The sequence below is a fragment of the Myotis daubentonii genome, chromosome 4, assembly GCF_963259705.1.
Source record: "Myotis daubentonii chromosome 4, mMyoDau2.1, whole genome shotgun sequence".
Taxonomy (NCBI): Eukaryota; Metazoa; Chordata; class Mammalia; order Chiroptera; family Vespertilionidae; genus Myotis; species Myotis daubentonii.
Genome location: NC_081843.1, coordinates 97115836 through 97136946, shown reverse-complemented (window position 1 = coordinate 97136946; position 21111 = coordinate 97115836). Strand labels below are relative to the sequence as shown.

The 21111-nt window shown below is 37.8% G+C and overlaps 1 protein-coding gene across 1 annotated transcript in view; it reads right to left on the bottom strand.

The window, feature by feature from the left end:
* CDH12 (cadherin 12) overlaps positions 1-19519 on the bottom strand; it is a 178221-nt gene extending 158702 nt beyond the window's left edge. Inside the window, exon 1 of the mRNA XM_059691876.1 lies at positions 19143-19519. Within this exon, the coding sequence (XP_059547859.1) occupies positions 19143-19373 (231 nt within the window). The 5' untranslated portion in view covers positions 19374-19519. The remainder of the gene's footprint in view (positions 1-19142) is intronic.
* Between the last annotated feature and the right edge of the window lie 1592 nt (positions 19520-21111).

The following is a 21111-nucleotide window of genomic DNA, read 5'->3' as shown; positions in this document are numbered from 1 at the left end:
AATTTATAGCTTGTTGCTTATACTCATGCTTGAATTAACTCTAGGGTAATTTGCATATAATTCTCATTACAGAGTATGGATTCAATCCTTGTCAACAAATTCTTAGGTTTAGAAAATTTATGAATTAAGGATTCCTGGCTGCTATTGACACACATATATGCTGGAGTTAATATATACATATGCTGGGGATTAGTGGTCCATATCTATTACCAACATAACTCTGGTGCCAGAATTTAGCAACTCGTACAAAATGATTTTTAAAAAGTATTTCTGTTGATTATGCTTTATGTCATTGCACAACTACACTACAAATCATGCCAACCAGTAATTCTGTGTCCTTCTGCATCCTTCCTCACTCAAGTTCGGCTGCTTTTAATTCTAAAATAAATCTCTAATTTGTACTTTTCTCTCCATGCTAACTGCTAATGTCTTAGTGCAAGCTCTGGTGTCTGTGCCAAACTCTTCATGAATTCCCTTCCTCAAGTTCAATGCACATTCAATGTACGTCTATGTTCCCATCATGGAGGCCTCTCAGAATTAATATGTGGTAATTCCCCTCTTTTGTTTTAAACCCTCTAGGAAATGCACTTTGTTTTCTATAGAAAACAAACTAAGTGACTTATTGTGTATAGACTAGCCCTTATGAGGTGGCTCATCTGGAACACTTTCACATCTAAAATGTTTCTTTTCCTTCCTAATCTCTTAATTTGTGCTCCTTCAGATGCTCTAAACATCTTAGAGCAGTGGTTCTCAACCTTCCTAATGCTGCGACCCTTTAATACAGTTCCTCATGTTGTGGTGACCCCCAACCATAAAATTATTTTCGTTGCTACTTCATAACTGTAATGTTGCTACTGTTATGAATCGTCATGTAAATATCTGATATGCAGCATGTATTTTCATTGTTACAAATTGAACATAATTAAAGCATAGCGATTAATCACAAAAACAATATGTAATCATATATGTGTTTTTCGATGGTCTTAGGTGACCTCTGTGAAAGGGTCGTTTGACCCCCAAAGGGGTTTCAACCCACAGGTTAAGAACCGCTGTCTTAGAGTTTCACTGAAGATCTGCATTTGATCTGCTTACCCATGCTTTGTAGACACAGCTTTCTTGGCTGTATCTCCATTTATTTCCTGTCCTCCACAAGTTGATTTAAATGCTGAGATTCTATTACCAAAAATTAACATCAGTTATTACCTTATACATAAAGCTCACTGGGTTTTTTAGATCCTCTCCTTTCCCCAACCTCCTTTTCAAAATTCTTAGGGCCTCACAATTGTATTGTAATTTACCCATTTCTAAAGCTCATCTGTAACCTATATTGCATAACTTTCAACATTGTGTATTGTGTTTATATAACTTCAAATGCATTTGATTATGAGCTGCTTATGATATGTTCTCTGTCTAAAAAACAATCTGACACACAGTAGGTGTTCACAGAGATTGGCTTAATTAAATCAAACAAAGGTAGTAATCTACTGGCTAGGAGGTAGTTTTCTAATAGAAAGTTCCAATTCAACTTTTTATTGTATATCGCAACAGTTAAACACTTCCAAACAATCATTACAATCATTTTCTACTTAGTATGTCAGTTCATCTGCTATCCAATTATCACACTTTTAAGCCGTACACACCTGGAATAATTTAGTCTTGGATCACTGTGACAATTTCAAACTCTTTTCTGTGGCACATTATGAGCAATTGAGGAAATTACAGTCTGTTCTCAATACTTGGTATTCCATGGAGAGTTTCTGAAAAAAACTGACAATGGAACCTAAAATTCCCTGGTGGGAGTGCATCCATAAAACCAGCAAATATTGTGAGAACTTCATCTGCCCTGAGTGCACTGATCCTAAAATTAACATCCAAGAGGCGATTTTACCACTAATCAGTGTTTTGTTGAACTCTAAGCTAATACTTTTCAAAGTGTGATTATTGGGACATCTATATCTGATGCATGAGGGTTTCCTGTTTAAAATGTAGATTCCGCCCCATCAGTGTAGCTCAGTGGTTGGGCATTGACCTATGAACCAGGAGGCCATGGTTTGACTCCCGTTCAGGGTTCACATGCACACGGTTGTGGGCTCAATCCCTAGTGAAGTATGCAGGAGGCAGCAGGTCAATGATTCTCTCTCATCATTGATATTTCTATCTCTCTCTCCCTCTCCCTTCCTCTCTGAAATCAATAAAAATACATTTTAAAAAAATGTATATTCCCATGTACTAGCCAAAACCCACTCATGCTCTGTCGAGAAGGAATCTGAAAATCGGATTTTCTTCTTCTTAGAACACTTTACTCTAAGCAATTACGATAAAACCTGAGTAACTTCTGCTATAATAAAACCTGACAGCTGTTCAGCAACATGGATGACTCCTCCTGAAGATGGATTCACCTGTAGTTGAATCCTCCCACAGCCCCACTCATGGTATTATTTGAATGCTCTACCTCTAACCTTGTTACATAGGAGCCACTTAATAAATAAGAGCTATAGTTATTCTTTTTCTATATTATGACAAAGTCAATTCTAGGAAAAACTCAGAGTCTAAATAATGATCTTTTAAAAAATTATATTGAGTTGCCATTGTTATTGAAATACAGTATTTCCTTCTATAAATGATTATATATAGGGATTGAGCCTGCAGCTGAGGTCTGTTCCCTGGACTGGAATCAAACCTGGGTCGATGGGCATCTTCAGTCTGAGAGCAGATGCTCTATCCTCTGAGCCAAACCAACCAGAGATGGACATTTCTAGTCAAATAAAAAGAGAGTGAGAGAAGAATCGTGGAAGAGAACAAGAACTGGAAACCACCTTTCAGAAAGCGGGTAGGCTGTGGTTTTGAAAGATATATTTGGGGAAAGCACATAAATGATATGAGAGAGAAACTACTAAGACTTTAATATTCCTTGGGGATTGTGTGTTCATTCATTGTACCTGAAAGTAAAGGATTTGAGTATTTTCAAACTTCTCTTATCATGTGGAATTTTTCTTGTCTTTTAACTACAATTCTGCTCTGGGATTTAAACATGTGGGTCATAGTTTCATGCATTTCACAACCCCTTGTTTAAAATCTTGTGAGTAAAGGAAGCAATGTGTGAAAAGCCTCAGAACTTTGCCTTGCACCAAGCATGAGTAAAACTCAGCAATGCTATCTAAGAAAGGTACTTTTCTTCAATTTTTTCTCTCCCATAATCTTGTTTAAAGCTCATTGTTTCCGCATATCCACACAGCATTAAAGGAATAGGAGTTTGTTGCTATTTTATTTTACAATGTGTTGGTCTCACTTCAACGAGTATAATTGGTAACCTAGACCTATGTTTTATTATCTTCTTCCAGCCATATTTCACAGAATAATGTTTGTGACTATTTTCTTAGAAATCATTCACCTATGACAGCTCACCCAGCCTCCCTCTAATCTCCCTTCTATTCATGAGGCCACTTATCCAGTTGTGTGGCGAAACAGACCTGAAATTTAATTTTGACTTTTTGTGAACACACATTGAGGTGTCTGTTGTGTTTGCTTGTCTGTTCCACCCCTTTGCATTCTAACAAGAGGATAACATAACAAATTTTACTCATTTGTTTCGATTTGCAAGATCTGTTTTTCCATAACCATCAACAGATTGTATTCAAAAGTTGTTTTGACAAATGGAACATACATTTGTTGTTTTCCACATAACTTCTGCTGTCAAGCTTCATGGGGTTGCTTTCTAGGTAAAATAACCATTTATTACAATTGTTCGATTTATCTTAAAGTTTGTTGGAGCATGAAAATTAGTTTTTAAGCACTTTATCATGACAGTAAGCAAAAAAGAACAATTTAATAGCATAAGATCGAACCAAGGGACTATTCAAAGCAGACTTCAAAACCTCTCAGGTATACCACTGTATATTTTGCCATCCAATATTTACGTAACAAGAATGTTTTACACTTACATTTTCAAATGGATACTTGAAAATTTTCTTATCTCTAAGTACATGTTTAATGATTATATAGTTCAGTTTTTTTGTTTTTTTCATATAGGAAATCTGAGAATCTCTGGTATTGGGAGAAGAAATCACCCCAGATAAGTGAAAGGGTATGTCTGAAGTACCACTCTGCACTGCTGACTTGCTAGAAATATGTGGAGTGGTGTCCGGTGAGGCTTGCTGCTCTAAAGCGCTTCATCTCCACTAAAACATAAACTCCCCCACATGCTCTTTTCCCCATAATTGAGTAATTGTGATGTCCTTCAGGCACTAAATTAACATGTGTCTTAAGTTATAGCCCATTCAACATCATTTTTTATCGCCTTGAAAGTTACATCATGAGAATGACTAATATGTGTAAGGCTACATGCCTTCCCAGAGCTCCTCACCCAAACCAGGGCTCATTTGGGAGCCTGCTTTACTCTCTGCTAACATGCTTTCCATGTCAGAAAGCATACTAAACATGTTCAAATGCTATCCTGGTGAGGCAGGCACATTGCCCGCTCTTCTGGTTAGGAAAACCTATTTTTCAACTCAGCACCCCAATTTTATAAGTTGCCCAGGACAAGTATCAGAACTTCTCTACATCTCCATTCTTTACCCTTCATGTGAAGAAAACCATAGCACTCCACTCTTGGAGGTGCTGGGAGAATTAATGAAATAAATGCTGAGTACTTTCCATGCAGAAATCAGAAATTATTAAATCTGGGTATAACTGCTGCTGATATTATGGCTCAACTCTAGCATTTACCCTATCACCCCATCTCTCACAGGCATTTTTAAATGCATCCCCTCCTTAAGCCTTGCATAAAAGCCATAATTTCCTATGCCCGAATCCTTACCTCTTAAGTAACATCACAGTAATCAGTTTATAGTCAGCGAGCATGATCTTCCACTGTTATGGGAAATGCTGTCATTTCTCAGAAGCCAAAGTAGTGTCCCAGAGCAACAGGGTTATCAAAGTAAGCTACAACTTTAAGGGTCTAGACTCATTTTATTAATTTTTATTCTTTATTTATGCATAATTTAATTTTTTGATATGAACCCTGGTCAAGAAAATGTGTGGTCTACGTTTGCATAGGACCTCTAAGCTACAATAGAGGTCACTTGCTAACCACTAGAAATACTTCTCTGTTAAGAAAATTTTTGAAACACCATCTCCACTCCATTACTTCCTCTTCCGCCTTTTATCTTATCAACTTTTATAAAAGTTGTAAATAATTCCTAGAGCTTTTGGGACCAGAGAGCTTGTAGTTAAATTCTGTCCCCACATAATATTTTCATATACTTGGTGAAGTTTTGACTTTTACACATTGAAAGCTAGAAATTTTTTTAAGTAGAAACTAGTTCTTCCTTCTTAAATAACTAGCGTTTACTTTTGGCCCAAACATTTTCTTTGATCTGGGAAGAATGAATACAATGGCCTACTTTAGTCACACAGATCTATCATATAGAATCTTCCCACTGATGTGAGGGTAGCATTTTCTAACAAGACATTGTGGTTTGGCAAAGGTCAGCCTAAATCCTGGCTGATACTAATCTTTAAAATTAGGTTGATTTTGTCCCTATGTATTTCATTTGAAAGTTTATAAAAGAACACAATACTTTTCTAGTAGTAATGTGGAAACTACTCATGTGATTATGTCCAATGTATGTGGAATCCATGATTGAGGCTAAATGATCATAAGACTATCAGGAACCTCTAAGAAAAAAAAATAATGATCAGGAAAATTCTGTATCAAAACCAAGCCTAGACCCTGGGAGAATGGCATTAATTCATCCTAGAACACAGTTGATTCTGGATGCCCTGCCAATCAACTGCAAAGGTCATGCCTCCAGCAAAATAGCTGCAAGCATGTTGTGGTTTAATAAAGCTGGAACAATACGATCACAGCCTTTAAAGCCAGGAAGTTATCTAAATGATGTACTGCCGGGAGCCGGTCCATCCTTGCTGTTTCAAAGGACCTGGCATATATGGCATACTGTTCTTAAAATGTTTGCTCACCTTCTTGGCACTATGTGTTTTAACCAAGGTCTCCTCTCTGAGAAAGGTTGTTTCCCCAGGTAGGGATTTTCCCCTGAAGTTAGGGAGGGAATAAAACCCCTCAACTAAGTGCCAGGCGGGTAATTAATCACTTTAACTACGAACAATCATGCTTAAGCTACATAATCTTTACTCCCTGGAATGGAGATAAGAAACGCCCTAACCTTTGTAATAGAGATTGATAGGATTGAATCAACTGGTATAAATACAGATGTAACAAGACAGAAAGAGACAGAACTTAGAAGACAGAACCAAGAGGCACAGAACCTAGACCAGAACCTACACAGAACCTAGAGACAGAACATGGCAAAAGATCCTGGACAGAAACTGGCCTCAGAACCTAGAGACAGAACCTAGCGAGAGAACATGGCAAAAGATCCTGGACTGAACCTGACTACAGAAATTGGCCAGAGAACCTGACTAGAACCTGGTGACTGAACCTGGTTGGAGAACCTGGACAGAACCTGGCTGGAGAACCTAGCAAGGGAACATGGCTACAGAACCTGGCTGGAGAACCTGGAGAATCTGGCTGGAGAACCTAGCAAGACAACATGGACACAGAACCTGGCTGGAGATCCTGACCAGAACTTCACTGGAGAGCCTAACCAGAACTTGGCTAGAGATCCTGGCTAGGCTGTTGATCAACTGAACGCTGTCTTCGTGTCATTCCTTCTTCGCCGACTCCGTCCACACCTTTGGGGACCCCTGGACCTGCTGGGGTTGGACCCCAGCATATGGCACCCGAACAGGGACACCTAGGTAAGCCCCATTCTTGGGATGGATAGGACTCCACCATAGGAAGAGGGTGGATAGTCTTCGCTGACTCCGTCCTCACCTTTGGGGACCCCTGGACCTGCTGAGGTTGGACCCCGGCAATGTACACATTAAGGTGGTCATATAAATTGTCATCCAACAGGGATACTTTTGCATGTAAATATGGGTGCTATTAAGAATTTCACCCTAACAACAGGAGAAGCGCTATACCTGAATGGATTATTGCTGAGAAAAAAAAAAAGTTTTTTGTTTTGTTTGTTTGTTTGTTTTTTGTATCAGGAGGAGCAGCCCTGGCCCCGGAAAATCAGCAGAGACCTGCACTGCAAGGCCAGGCCGCACCAGGACAATGACATTGCTGTGCTCTGCCCTTCACTGTATGCAGAAGCGGCTGCAAGGGAAAGGTGCAAGCCGCGTGGGAAAGGGCCGGACACCCTGCCCAAATGGCACATGGGACGCGTTTTCTAATCATCTCAAAAGAGCAAGTAAGAGTGACCTGATTTTGAAGCTCCGCATTATTGAAGTCTAGGACTTAATGGGGAGCAATTTGAATCCTATATTTTTCCTCTTGACAACATCCACTCTTCCTTCCTATATAAGCTTCTGCTTTAGTCACCCCCAAATTCTCATGCCCCTGCTCTTATGCATTTACTTATATACTATGTGTTCTTCTGAACTCTCACCCAGGAAGCTTAGTATATTGAGAGTGTACATAATTATTTTTCTGTAAGTAATAATTTCACTTCATTGAACTGGAATATTCCCTTATTTAGTTTATTCACTTAATAACTGCTCTGATTAAAAAAATTACTTAGTGATATGTACTCATAGCCATTAATGAAGGCATCACTTTTGAAATATGAGTGTGGCCATACTTCAGAACTGATTGAATAATAAATATTCAATAATTATTCTAAAGTATCTTCAGAACCCTATATGATAACTAAGGTTTGGTACTTAATCAAAGACTACATGTGACAGAAAAAATCTAATCAGTGGAAGCAAAAACTAGAAATATACTTGACAAATTAATTAATAAGCACATGTTTACACATATTAATAAAAATATACCCCAATGAACATTAGCATCCTAAAATACGAAATCTATATTTCTTTCATGAAATGCACACTTTTCAATTTTATATAAATTGCAACGTTTATGTGTAATTGTTTATTGCAATAAAGATAAAGGAGGCAGACATCATACATAATAAATGTTTAAATCAACCAAGAAAAGAAAATTGGGGTATTTTAAATGTGTTTAAATTATTTTTCTTCACTATGTATATTACCATTTATTTTATACTTAGTGTGCTATAAGACTCTGGTCTTGATTTTGTTCATTTGTTCCCATGAATATATTTTGTTTAACCCAACTTCCCCAATACAAACCCTGAATAAACTTGTTTCATCCTTGCTTTAGGATAGGCATCACTGCACTCTCAGCAAAGTGAACTTAATGAGTTATAGTAATAATATTCCTACTTATTGTGACTATGTGTTCAAGAGCATATGGATGACGTTGTTCTGGTCATATGGATGTACTTAGATAAGGGAGCCAGAGACTGGGACATGGGCATGCTGGGAGATTCTTGGCAATCTCAGGGTAACAGTGAAAATGGGAATCTGTGTCTTAATCCATAGAATATGATAGATTCCATATATTTTTTTTTCTTTTCTCAAGGAGTGAGATGTCCATTATGATGAAGCTTAAGAGAAAAAAAGAAAGAGAGAGAGAGAGGGGGGGGGGTCATGATTTGTCCACTGGCAAAGCAAGTCAGTTAATTGACAGAAGAAAGTAAATTATTTCTAACTTTACTAAGTCACTACATTATATGATGTTGCTTTCGTAAGTCAACACATGACATTCCCCCAGCCCCTACCCCCTAGTGTCTTATGTCCGTTGGTTATTCTTATATGCATGCATGTAAGTCCTTTGGTTGATCTCTTAACCGCCCCCCACAAACCCTCCCCAGGCTTCCCACTGTAGTTTGACAGTCTGTTCAATGCTGCTCTGCCTCTGCATCTACCCCTGTTCATCAGTCTATACTGGTCCCCATTATCTGTCCCAACCTCACTGGAGCTGTCCCAACCTCACTGGCGCCGTCTTGGCCTCACCGGGGCTGTCCCGACCTCACTGGGGCCGAAAAAACTATGCATACTTTTAAGAATGTTTTTACATATAGCAAAGCACCTTGAAAAGTTGAGATAGTGTCTTCATCCAAGGCAAAGGGTAGACATACTTACTACCCAGTGAACCAGAGGTAATGTCTCCTTTCCCTCCCAAGGGCAGGAATTATCAGAGTTCCTCTGCCATAATGCAGCCCACTGCATGGGCAGCATCTACCTGGGCCCATCCTTTTTGCCCTTATGGTGTGTGGAAACTGACTCAATTACACTGGTGTCATCTGCTTATTGTACTGTGCGTGACAGTGTCCCATTTCTCTGACCCAGGTATCTCATGCCTTCTTCCAGCATTCATGAAACTGTGAAAGACTAACAGTTCTTGATAGTTGACATAAGACAACATAAAAAAGCAATGGCATTCTTTAATAATGAGTGTGAGTATACATTGAGAGTCATCTCTAAAGTGGTTACACTGATATATGTTATATAGGAAATGTCCTTTAGGCCTTTTCTATGGGAAGTTTCAGGAGTAGAAAATGATTGCTTTCATACTAGTAATCTCATGTATTAGTCATATTGATTAACTATCAATAGCAATAAAATTGCTTCATGAACAATGTACTTCATGAACAATGAAATACATACAGATGATGCCTTCCATGACAGTTGTTTCACTTTTTCTCAGAGTCAAGAATGAGGACTGTTTCTTACAAAATGTACCGAAAGAACCCACTCATATTTCAAGTGTAAGTTTGAGTCAGATAACCGTGTATATATCCAGAAAGTCAATGTTGCTGGAAGATATGAACACTGAATTTTTATTATTTAGGTCATTCTATATCCCCTACTTTTCTGTTACCTTTTCATACAGGTGACCTTTCCCATGGTGCTTCTCTAATAATTCCATTAGGTTAAATCTCTTATCACCTGGTACAATATGCAGGTCATAGATTTTTATCAATGTTAGCCTTCAGACAGCAACATTTCCAAGGAATCCAACTAATATTTTATAGAAAATATTTCAGTAACACACACACACACACACACACACGCACAGACACACACTGAACTGCAATGTGAGGTTTGTGACATATGTGCTTGAAATATTTCTGGTGAATATACAACCTGGATATGTGATATCACACTATATTATTAGTGTGTATTAGCATACTTGTGCTTCAGCACTTTTGTGTAGGTAATTATTATAATACTTGGGATTTAAATCAAAGCCTCCTTACTCTTTATTCAACTGTTAAGTAACTATATCAAGCAAAATTAATAAATAATACCAAAATATTTTAGAAGAAAAAAAAGATTGAAATATATTAGATGTAGGGTAGAAAAACAGCAGGAGGAGGAAGAGGAGAAAAGAAGAAGGAGAAAAAGAAAAATAGTGCTCAGATATTTTTTAACTATTTTTTTAATTTTATTGATTTCAGAGAGAAAGGCAGAGGAGAGAGAGAGAGAGAGAGAGAGAGAGAGAGAGAGAGAGAGAGAGATTAATGATGAGAGAGAATCATTGATCAGTTGCCTTCTGCACACTCCCTACTGGGGAATGAGCCTGAAACCCGGGCATGTTCCCTTGATGGGAATCGAATTTGTGACCCTTCAGTCTGCAGGCCGATGCTCTATCCACTGAGCCAAACCAGCCAGGGCGAGTGCTCAAATCATGCTGGCCATGTTATGTTTGAAATGCTGGCTTCAGTAATTCATATACTGACTTAAAGATAGTTAAATTTTATTCAAGGCCCTGCCAATTCAATTAAAGTAAACACATTAAAGCTTTATGGCACAGCTATTATAAAGTAAGCAAGCCAAAAGCAGAAAATAAATTGTAAAGGAGAGAGAACTAGAATACAGTGGGCATTGATGATTTGAAAAGTACTATCTTGTATTATTTAGTTGTTCAAGTTCCATTTCAAGCAATTTTCCTTTTATACATATTGCTATCTAGTCATATCAAAGATGATTATTTCAAAGACACCCTGATGTTTGAGAGAAACCATAAAACTCAGGGATATGTTTAAGAACCAAGGTGTGCATTAAAATATCAGGCTTATCTAATGGTTTCTTCTGATGTTTTGCTGCAGAAAGAGCAGGTAGCTAAAGATGCTTTGATCAGCATCTTTACAGGTCAATACATTTGGCATTGGAAGGATTAGAAGACCTTGATATAGGGCACTTGAATATACTACAAAGGTTCTCAAATATGTAAGTGAGGCAGGAGTCAAGAGGATGTGTAAAGTTTTAAATCTGTATGAGTATGAAGACTGAGTTGGTATAATGAACCTTGAATATTAAATGAACAGGAATTACTCTGATATTGAATGTTCACACTGTAGGAATAAATTGAACATGAAAACTACATTATGAGCTTTTCTTAAAGCTACATGACTCACCAAATAGATGGATATATAGATAGATAGACAATAGTTGAGCCATGAAAATACCTCTAAATGTGTCAGTATAACTTTATAATATAATTTGCATTTTTATTGGGTGCAATGGGTTATATAGGAGTCAGATTTTTGCCCTAATAATGTGTTAATTTAGAAGACATTGCAGATAGACAAATTATTTTTGTATTGCAATTAGAGCTATGTTAATAAGCTATCTTACTATCTTTATTTTTCCTTTTCTCTCTTATTCTTTTTACTAATCCAAAACCAAATTCTTCATATAATTATTTTTTCCCTCCACCCTCCCACCCGCACCCCCACCCCCACCTGCACCCCCTTCATATAATTATTAAAAAAATATTTCCACTGCCTTGACTTTCATATATATAAAAGCATATATTTTTGCTGCGAAATCTCTGTGGAAACTTAGTATTTGTAGTTATACTCTGGTTGTCACAGACTTCTCCTTTTTTGTATCATTCTTTCTATTCCATCACTCTGGCCCTAAAATTCTGCAATAATAAATTGATACAATCATCTACTCCTTTTTCTTCTTTCGTACACTGTCTTGATGGTAAAGAAAAGAACTAATGCATTCCTGTTAGTTCCACCACCTGAAACTCTTTAAAAAGTAATTTTTCTTAAATCCTAAGAATCAACCAGCACTTCTTCCTTCCACAAACTGGCCATCTCATCTTCATCACCATCTGACTGGGTCCATTATTTCTGTGAAAGGTAATTGTATGTGTTAATTTAGCTGGGTCAAGGTGCCCAGATAAACATTATTCTGGATGTCACTGTGAAAGTGTTCTTTAAAAAAAATGAAATTAACATTTAAATTGGTGGACTTAGAGAAAAACAGATTACCCAGCACAAAGGAGGTGGCCTCACCCAATTAGCTGAAAACCTTAATAAAACAATTATGGGCCTCTCCCAACCAATAAGGAAGCTACCAGCAGAAGACCTTTCAGTTCAAACTATAGCTCTTTCTGGGTCCCTGCCTGTTATCCTATCCTGAAGATTTTGGACTTTCATGTCCACAATAACATGAGACAACTATACTTAAAATAAATAAATATATAAATATAAAATATTATGTATATTCTATTTATTTTGATTTTCTGGCGAACCCCAACTGATACAAATTTTGGTACTAGAAATGGTTATAAAGACACAAAATCTTATGAATGAGTTTTCTTAATTGATTCTGTGGTTTCTGTAACTGATTCTCTAATCTAATTAGGCTCAAATGTACTAATGACTCTGTTTCCAGTAGTTAAAAAGTGCCCATCAGCAGATGAGTGGATTAAAAACTGTGGTAGATCTACACAATGGAATACTACACTGCTATAAAAAAGAAGAGACTTTTACCGTTTGCAACAGCATGGATGGAACTGAAGAGCATTATGCTAAGTGAAATAAGCTAGCCGGAGAAAGATAAATATCACATGATCTCACTTATATGTGGGATATAATGATCAACATAAACTGATGAACAAAAATGGATCCAGAGACAAGGAGGCACTGAGCAGACTGTCCAACCTCAGGAGAAGGGGGGGGGGGTTAGAGATCAGCCAAAGGACTTGTATGCATGCATTTTAGCGTGACCAATGGACACAGAAACAAGGGCAGTGGAGGCTTGTCCTCAAGGGTGGGAGTGGTGGGGAAAGGGTGTTGGGGTGTTAATCCGGGGGGGGAAAGGAGACATGTAATACTTTCAACAATAAAAGTTGTTGGATTTTGTTAAAAAACAAACAAACAAAACAAAACAAAATAACCAACAATGCTGGTAGCTCGCAGTGTGGTCTAGCAACAGAGATATACAAAATGTCACAATTGCATACTCCTAATTAAACAATTATAAAAGTTAAGAATCTGGGTGATCATTTATATGATATGTTTTTGTCAAACTCATGATTATAATCATATGGCTGGTTGTGCCTACTGTCCCTACATGCCTTAGTTTGTTTGAGCTGCTATAACAAAATACAATAGAGCCAGTCCTATATATAAACAACAGAAATTTACTTTTCACTGTTCTGGAAGCTGACAGTCTAAGATCAGAGTCTCCGGATGATTTAATATTGGCTGTCTTTGCGATTGCAGGCTTCTGGCTGTGTCTTCACATGGTAGGAGGAGCTGGGGAACTCAGTGTATCTGGTTTATAAAGGCACTAGTACCATTCATGAGGACCTGATCTTGTGTACCTCGTAAAGGCCCTGCTTCCTAAGTTCCCTACCTCACGCATTCGAATTTCAACAAATGAATTTGGGGAGACACAACTTTCAGATCATAGTACTGGACAAAGTGTGAAAAGAAACACATATACTCAGGGATTTGAATTCCCAATTCAAGTGCCACAAAATAACCTGACAACCTCTATGCTACAGAACTGAGATTGCTGAAAACAAGCACAGCATCGCACCCTGTAACTCAGTGACTCAGTGCAAATTGTCTAGTTTTAAAGTGAATGCATTGATGGTGAAGGAATGGCATCCTGAAAGTTAGAATGCAGATGTATGGGAACACCATGTAGAAGATGGAGACATTGAAATCATAAATTCTGATGAGTCTTGTTGGCCAGCAAAGCTGCCTCTCCATCAGCATCTGAGGAGATTAACCCTGAATGCCTCAGGGCCTCCCTTGAGTCAACAACCATACAAGACTCTACTGATTCATCATGAATCCATCCTTACCTGCCCTCTTTACTCTAGATCTATAAATGCACTCAAGTCTCAGGAGTCCCTGAAAGGTGACTACAAAGTGTAACCCACAAGGAAATGCATCACACACCAAAATAATGACTTGCTTTTTCTAATTAATACAGACAGAAATCCAAAATACACATGTGAGAATAGATATCAAATGTGTGAGCTCGCCCTAACTGGTCTGGCTCAGTGGAGAGAGCGTTGGCCTGTGGACTGAAGGGTCCCAGGTTCAATTTTGGTCAAGGGCATGTACCTTGGTTGTGGGCATATTTCCAGTAGGGGGTGTGCAGGAGGCAGCTGATTAATGTTTCTCTCTCATCGATGTTTCTAACTCTATTCCCCTCCCTTTCTCTCTGTAAAAATTCAATAATATATATATATATTTTTAAAGTGTGAGCTATTGAATGAAGAAACATAAAGTTGGATCAGATTGGACTTATTGATGTGGGCCAATTAAGCAAATATCCCGCATCTAATGTTGCATTTAATTCTGTAGTTAATGTTGCAGCTTCGGGGTTAGGAAGTGATTCAACAGTTTGCTTGGCTGAAACATGGAGCAAAAGGTTGCCCATAGTGAATAAATTTGAAATTCCAGACCTGCCTTGGCTTATTGCAGAGGAAGGAATTGCAAAGCTTAGGGAAATTGGAACACTAACAAATCTGTCATTTAAGACCTACTCACCCACTCTGGGGGTGCCCGAGGACACATCTTTCACCATGACTTGGAGAAGCATGCTTGAAAGGGGAGCTCCTACATCTTTGAAGAGCTCTGTGATGGCTTTTCTCTGCAGGCCAGGACCAGCGAGAACTGATCCCATGGAATTGGGAAATCTACATGCAATTGGAATAATTGGATCCTGGGGTGACAGGAAGGGATGGGGTGGCAGCATTCAATGGTCAAAGGCAAGGTGGGTATGGTTGCTATAATGGACAGCAGAGATAAAGCAGCTTTCTGAATACTGGGACACGCTGAGACCTATGGTACTGGCATTGTTCCTAGAAGTGAAATTGATAGGAAGACTATGAAATGCTTACTTGACCTGTATCAGCAAAAAAGTTCTAGTAAACACAAGTTTAACCCGAATCATAAAAACAGAGAGTTATAGCCCCGCAATCAATTCCCAGACTCAAGTTATAGACCCAGAATCCCTTGAATGGAAAAAGGCCTGGTTTCCTTGAGGAAGGGACTCATTACACTATAAATTATTAAAAAAAATGTTACAGTTAATCTTTCTTCCAGCTTTCCCAGGAAGATTTTACTAGGGTTACTGTGCATGGGGGGAAATGAAAAAAAATCAGACCTTTAGGGAACTACTGGACACTGGCTCTAAACTGACACTAATTCCAGAAGATGCCCAAAGTCACTGTTGATCCACCAGTCAGAGTAGGGGCTGAAGGACGCCAGGCTTCAGTGGATTTTAGCTCTGGTACATCTCTCAGTGGGCCCAACATATCCTCAAATCCAATATAATTGTTTTCCCAGCTCTGGAATACATAGTTGGAATACATTGGAACAAATATACTCCATAATTGTGTGTATATACTTCTATGTATATACACACATATATGTATAATATATATAGTTCATAATTAGAATAGCTATACTAAGTTTATCTGTAATGATTCCTTGAGTCTCCAGCCTACCAGCCTACTCTGCAGATTTTGGACTTGCATCTACACAGTCATATGTGACAAATTCCTCAAATAACTCTCTCTCTCAAGGACACTCTCTCTCTCTCTCTCTCTCTCTCTCTCTCTCTCTCTCTCTCTCTCTCTCTCTCTTTACACACACACACACACACACACACACACACTATTGGTTTTGTTTCTCTGAAAAACACCAGCTAATAGAGTATCTGTCACATCACACCTGGCATATCATAGATCAATCTCTTTCATTTACACTTTTAAAATGTATTCACTGTTCCCATCACTTTCTCCCTCCTTTGAGCTCTGGGGAAAACCATTAAAGTCAATTTGATGAAGGTCACCTCTGGCTCACTAACTGCCCAAATCAGTACAGGCTTTTCAGTCATTATTTAATTTGACTTGTGGAGTTTGACATTATTTGTCATTTCTTATTCTTAAAGCTTTCTTTTAATTTATTATCCATGAAACTATCTAATTCTTCTTTATCTGCTTTGCAGCTGAAAATCAGAGTTCTCACATATTCTTTTTAAATTTTTCTAGGGTGTGTTACCCATTTATGAGATTTTCACTTCCATCTATACACCTATTATTCCTATATCTTTATGTCTCCTGCCACAGTTTGGTCTTCTTGAAAGGATGTCAACATTAACATTTCTTCCCTTTAAACATAACAATTGCTGAGGCTAATGTCCACTAAGCTGTTCAGAACCCTCCCACCCCCAGAACTTTCTACATGAATAAATTATTTTATATTTGAACCTAGGGAAATCAAATTTTACTCTCATTAAATAAAGCTCAGATGATGGGAAGTATACAAAGTGATGTTTTCCATAGATGCTCTAATTGCAAAGAAGCAAAGCTAAATTTGAGGCTCAATTATAGTAGTTTGGCTGATTATCGTGCTTAGTTTTTTTGCGCTTGCTTTTTCCTTTATCTCTGTATACTATATTATTTATAATACTGTACTTTTCTACAAACTGTCTCAAAGCCTTTCTAGAAAGAGCAAGAGCATAAATATATTTATATATGTTTACACACATATAATGGCTTAAATCGGTCCCCATGTTATCATATTACTATTCCCACATCTAGAATCATCAAGACAGAGTTAATTAAACTTTAACCATTTTCCATGTGGAAAGAAGATTTTGGCAACTGTTGTTTCATTTACATTAGAAACTCACAAAGCCTCAGAACCCTGGGTTCATATTACAACTTACAGATGTGGGGCCATCTGCCTGTGAAAATGTCTTAATTTAATAATAGGCTCAAAGTCATACCTCTTTCTTTTTAACCTATTTATAAATACTAACTAATCTTGTAAATGAGTTGGATGAGTTCCATTCTATCACAGCAATTTACAAAGGTAGAATTCTGGAATACCAAACAAAACTTGCATAAGCAACTCCTAGCTCCATTTTACTTAAGTCCATTAGGAGGTGAAATGCTACTCTATTTAGGACAGACTAGAAGTCGTTTCATTAATTTTTCAACAGAATGTCCATTTTCTCACCTCAAAATTGAGCATCTAAAGGCTACTGAACGGCTTTAATCCAAACCAGAGCTTCCCTTTTCATCAGGCATGCACCAGGAACTTCAGTTCCCTGTCTATCTTCTGTCATCAGCACAGTTGGGATAACTGACACCCATGAGGCCGTTTTAGAGCTGTGCTACCCTTTCATTTGTCTTAGATTTCAAAACTCAACCCTTAGATTAAATTAACAAGTTTACCAGCACAATATGAACCTATCTCACCCTAAAAATGTTTTAGTGATTATTATATTCCACAATGATTGTAGGGAGAAAGAGTATAAGTAGAAACAATGTGCAGTAGCACCAGGGGACTTCCATGTTTTGGAGTACTTTTCTCAAGGTTTTCTAAGACTGTTCTTGTGCCCAGGTTTACTTGTGGACAGTGATGCCATCGGGGTGTGGTGCCAAGGGCTGGCCAGGAACTGCTTGGGCCTCGGTGTCCATTTCTCCCATCAGTGTCCGTTAGGCTCTCTCTGACTTCCTACTCAATTTTGGAGGTCACCAGATACCTGTGGAGCACCAGGACTGGCCCTAAGGAGCTGTCCTATGGTCACGTGCCCAGGCCCTGATTCCTAGTAGGTGGGAATCCTGTCAAGGACATTGCTCCTGCTTAATGGCCCTGAAGATTTTTGGCAAGATTATAAGAAACTGCATTGCCAGCATGGTACTCAAAGACTGATTTGATGTGACTAGATTTTACATGTACAGAGGTGTCCCACAGGAAATACTCGTCTGCGAGCTCATATGCCTCAGGCAGCCTTGGCTATGTCTTCATTTCTAACAAAGGTTTCTATTTAAGGACTTTCTGTACCATCTTATTCAATATTCTTTGAATACCTTTCCAAAAAATTCTAAAAATGTGCTGCAAAACATTAAGATCGTGAATGGATTTTCTTCTTTGACCAAACATTGAAATCATAAGACTCGTTATGTTTATCATTACTTTAGGATTCCAGAAAGTTCAGAGAACTTTAATGTTCTAGAGACATGCCTTTCTATATATCGGCTACTAATACCCCTCTTACTATGGCTTCCCTTTTCTGTCCTTGGACTTATTTTAAACTCTCTTTACACATATCTGTTTTTTTGTTTTTTCTTTTGTTCAGACCATGGCAAAATCTTTTAGAAAATTTAAAATCAGAATAAAATGAAATATTTAATGTTCCGGAAAAAAAAATTTTTTCTAGGGCCATTGATAAGTTCTATCTATTCTAGACATAGGTAAAAATATTTTATTTAAGGAAAATAATAGTAAAGCTTAAATGTGCGGAAACATTTTCCATCAACTATTTTGTAGTGAAAAAATGTCCATAAACTTCTAATATGACTAGAAAATTGTGTGCTGTGCTGAAGATCAATGTGTATGCATTTGGGTTCCAACATTTTTTTTCACCTGACCGTAAATAGCTTCACAAATAGCTTGCAAAGCATATAATAAAGAAATTATTTATAAAGCATAAGCAAGCCAAGTCAAATACTTCAGAACCACAATTCTAATTATATGTCATGTTTTTAAGGTGAAGAGGAAGAAAGATGTTATGGTCATTCAAGGATACCCACAGCAGTTTAGAATATTTATACCTGGTGATTTTTTTCCTTTTTTCTTTCAGAGGTAAACAATTTCAGAATGGCTATGATGTGCTATAATAGCACTTTTTTAAAGACTTTTATATATTTCAACTTTATGTTTAGTGAAGAATGTAAAGAAGAAAAAATATATTAACCAGGGATAATCAAAGTAAAGATAGATTAAATTATATTCCCAAAAGCTTACCCGGGTCACTGAGTCAGGAAGAAAAAAAACAGGTTTCTTGAATGTCATTTCCAGTGTTCAAGTCACTGGTTTGTTCCAACTCTGCGCCAAACATCCACACACAATACACAATGCATAAGACCCCTTGCTATCAAGGGGTTGTCAAAAGAAACAGGCCATTACCTTTCCCACGTACTGAGGTTCGGAGCCCATGTATTCTTCCAGCACAAAGAACTGATTCCATACCCAGCCACGTTTAACTCGTTGGAAATGCAGCCGCCGCCCTGGCAGGTGGAGAACATTCTCTCGTGGCTCTGTGGCTAAAGTCTGCTGTAGCTGCGGTGGGAGCGGTGTTAGGAGGCCTCCATCAAACAGGACCCAGAGAAGCAGGGACAGGCAGTTCCTTGTAAGCATTGGCAAAGGCGTTCCTACAGCAGGGCAGTCAGAACTCCAGCACTTACTGTGGAATTGTGGAATCCAGGTTTGAGGTGTCTGTGGCCTCCCCCTCTTAGCTTTCTGTTTTAGTGCAGAAATGATAATGCAGGCATTAATCCTTTTGATGAAACGACTTCTGCAGTATTATATTCCATCTAAAGGGACCTATAAAACAGATTAACAGAGATATATTAAATTGCTAGAATCGCATGATAGTCATCAAAACTCTCATTATATCTGGCAGCATTGGAAGAAACAGAGAGGTCTTTTAAAAAATATATTGATAAATGTTCATTGCTATTCAACCTGTTAATTTTGTGAAACTAAGCTTTTTACAGACTGGAAAAGTATTAGTTACAATGGAGCAAAAGGTGTATCATGAACAGAAGCAATATTTTGTTTATTTCAATAATAATTTTAAAGATACAACAGGGATCACTGTTTTTAAAGGGAACCAAGGGGAAGGTTTTGCAGCCTCAGCACTGTGGACATTTTGGGTGGATGATTCTTTGCTGCGGGGAGCTACCTTGTCCATTGTATGATTTTTTTGAAGCATCTCATTTCCTCTGGTCAACAGATAACAAGTAGCACCCTCCCCACACCCTGTGTGACACACAAAACTATCTACAGACACTATCCAATATCCCCTGGGAAGAACAAAACGGGCCAAGACTGAGAACCACAGATTTGCAGAATAAGAAAAAAGCAGACAATTTTTAAAAAGCAAAAAGTTCCATAGTAGATAATAAAAAGAATAAGACCATTCAGGAAAACAAAAAAAAAAAACAAAACAAAACAAACCCAAGATAAATTACTAAATGTAACAGTAAATGATCGTAATAAAATATAAACTATTACTAAACTGTCAGATGGCTTTACAAGCTTTAAGTTTTAAAAAATATGCTCTCTAGCCTTGAATACCAGAAACCCTAGCTATGTGGGAATTATTTTGTAGAGTTTGTCCAGCTCAGAGCAATTTTGGCTCTCTACCAGATGGACAACCTCTACTCTGCATGTAGGTAAAATGAGCTTTAAATTTCCCCTTACAGCGAACATTTCCCCCCATTCATTTATTTAAGGTTTATTGAGTAGCTACAATATACTAGGTCAGTGATGGCGGACCTATGACACGCGTGTCAGAGGTGACACACGAACTCATTTTTTTGGTTGATTTTTCTTTATTAAATAGCATTTAAATATATAAAATAAATATCAAAAATATAAGTCTTTGTTTTACTATGGTTGCAAATATCAAAAAATTTCTATATGTAACACGGTACCAGAGTTAAGTTCGGGTTTTTCAAAATGCTGACACACCGAGTTCAAAAGGTTCGCCATCACTGTACTAGGTCATTTGTTATACAGTAGAGAAGAAAACAGAGATAATTCTTGCCTCTCTTAAATCAAGAAACAGCAAACAAATTAATGGTTAGCAAATTAACAAAATTGGGTAAATGTACCAATGCTGTAAAAATAGGCAAGCAGAATATCCTGATGGCAAACCTTAAGTTAGCAAATTCAATTTGGTAAAAGCCTGTGATATGTGACAATTATACTAAGAGCTACAGGAATAGGGGCATCCCTGTATTTTGCAAGCAAGCCGAAAAGACATGGCTTGATTCAGGGTGAATTTATACTCGGCATTAGAGGCACAGTGTCCACAGCCTATGAGGTTTTCAAGAGCCAGAAATGTTGGAGGCTGGAAATTACATATAAT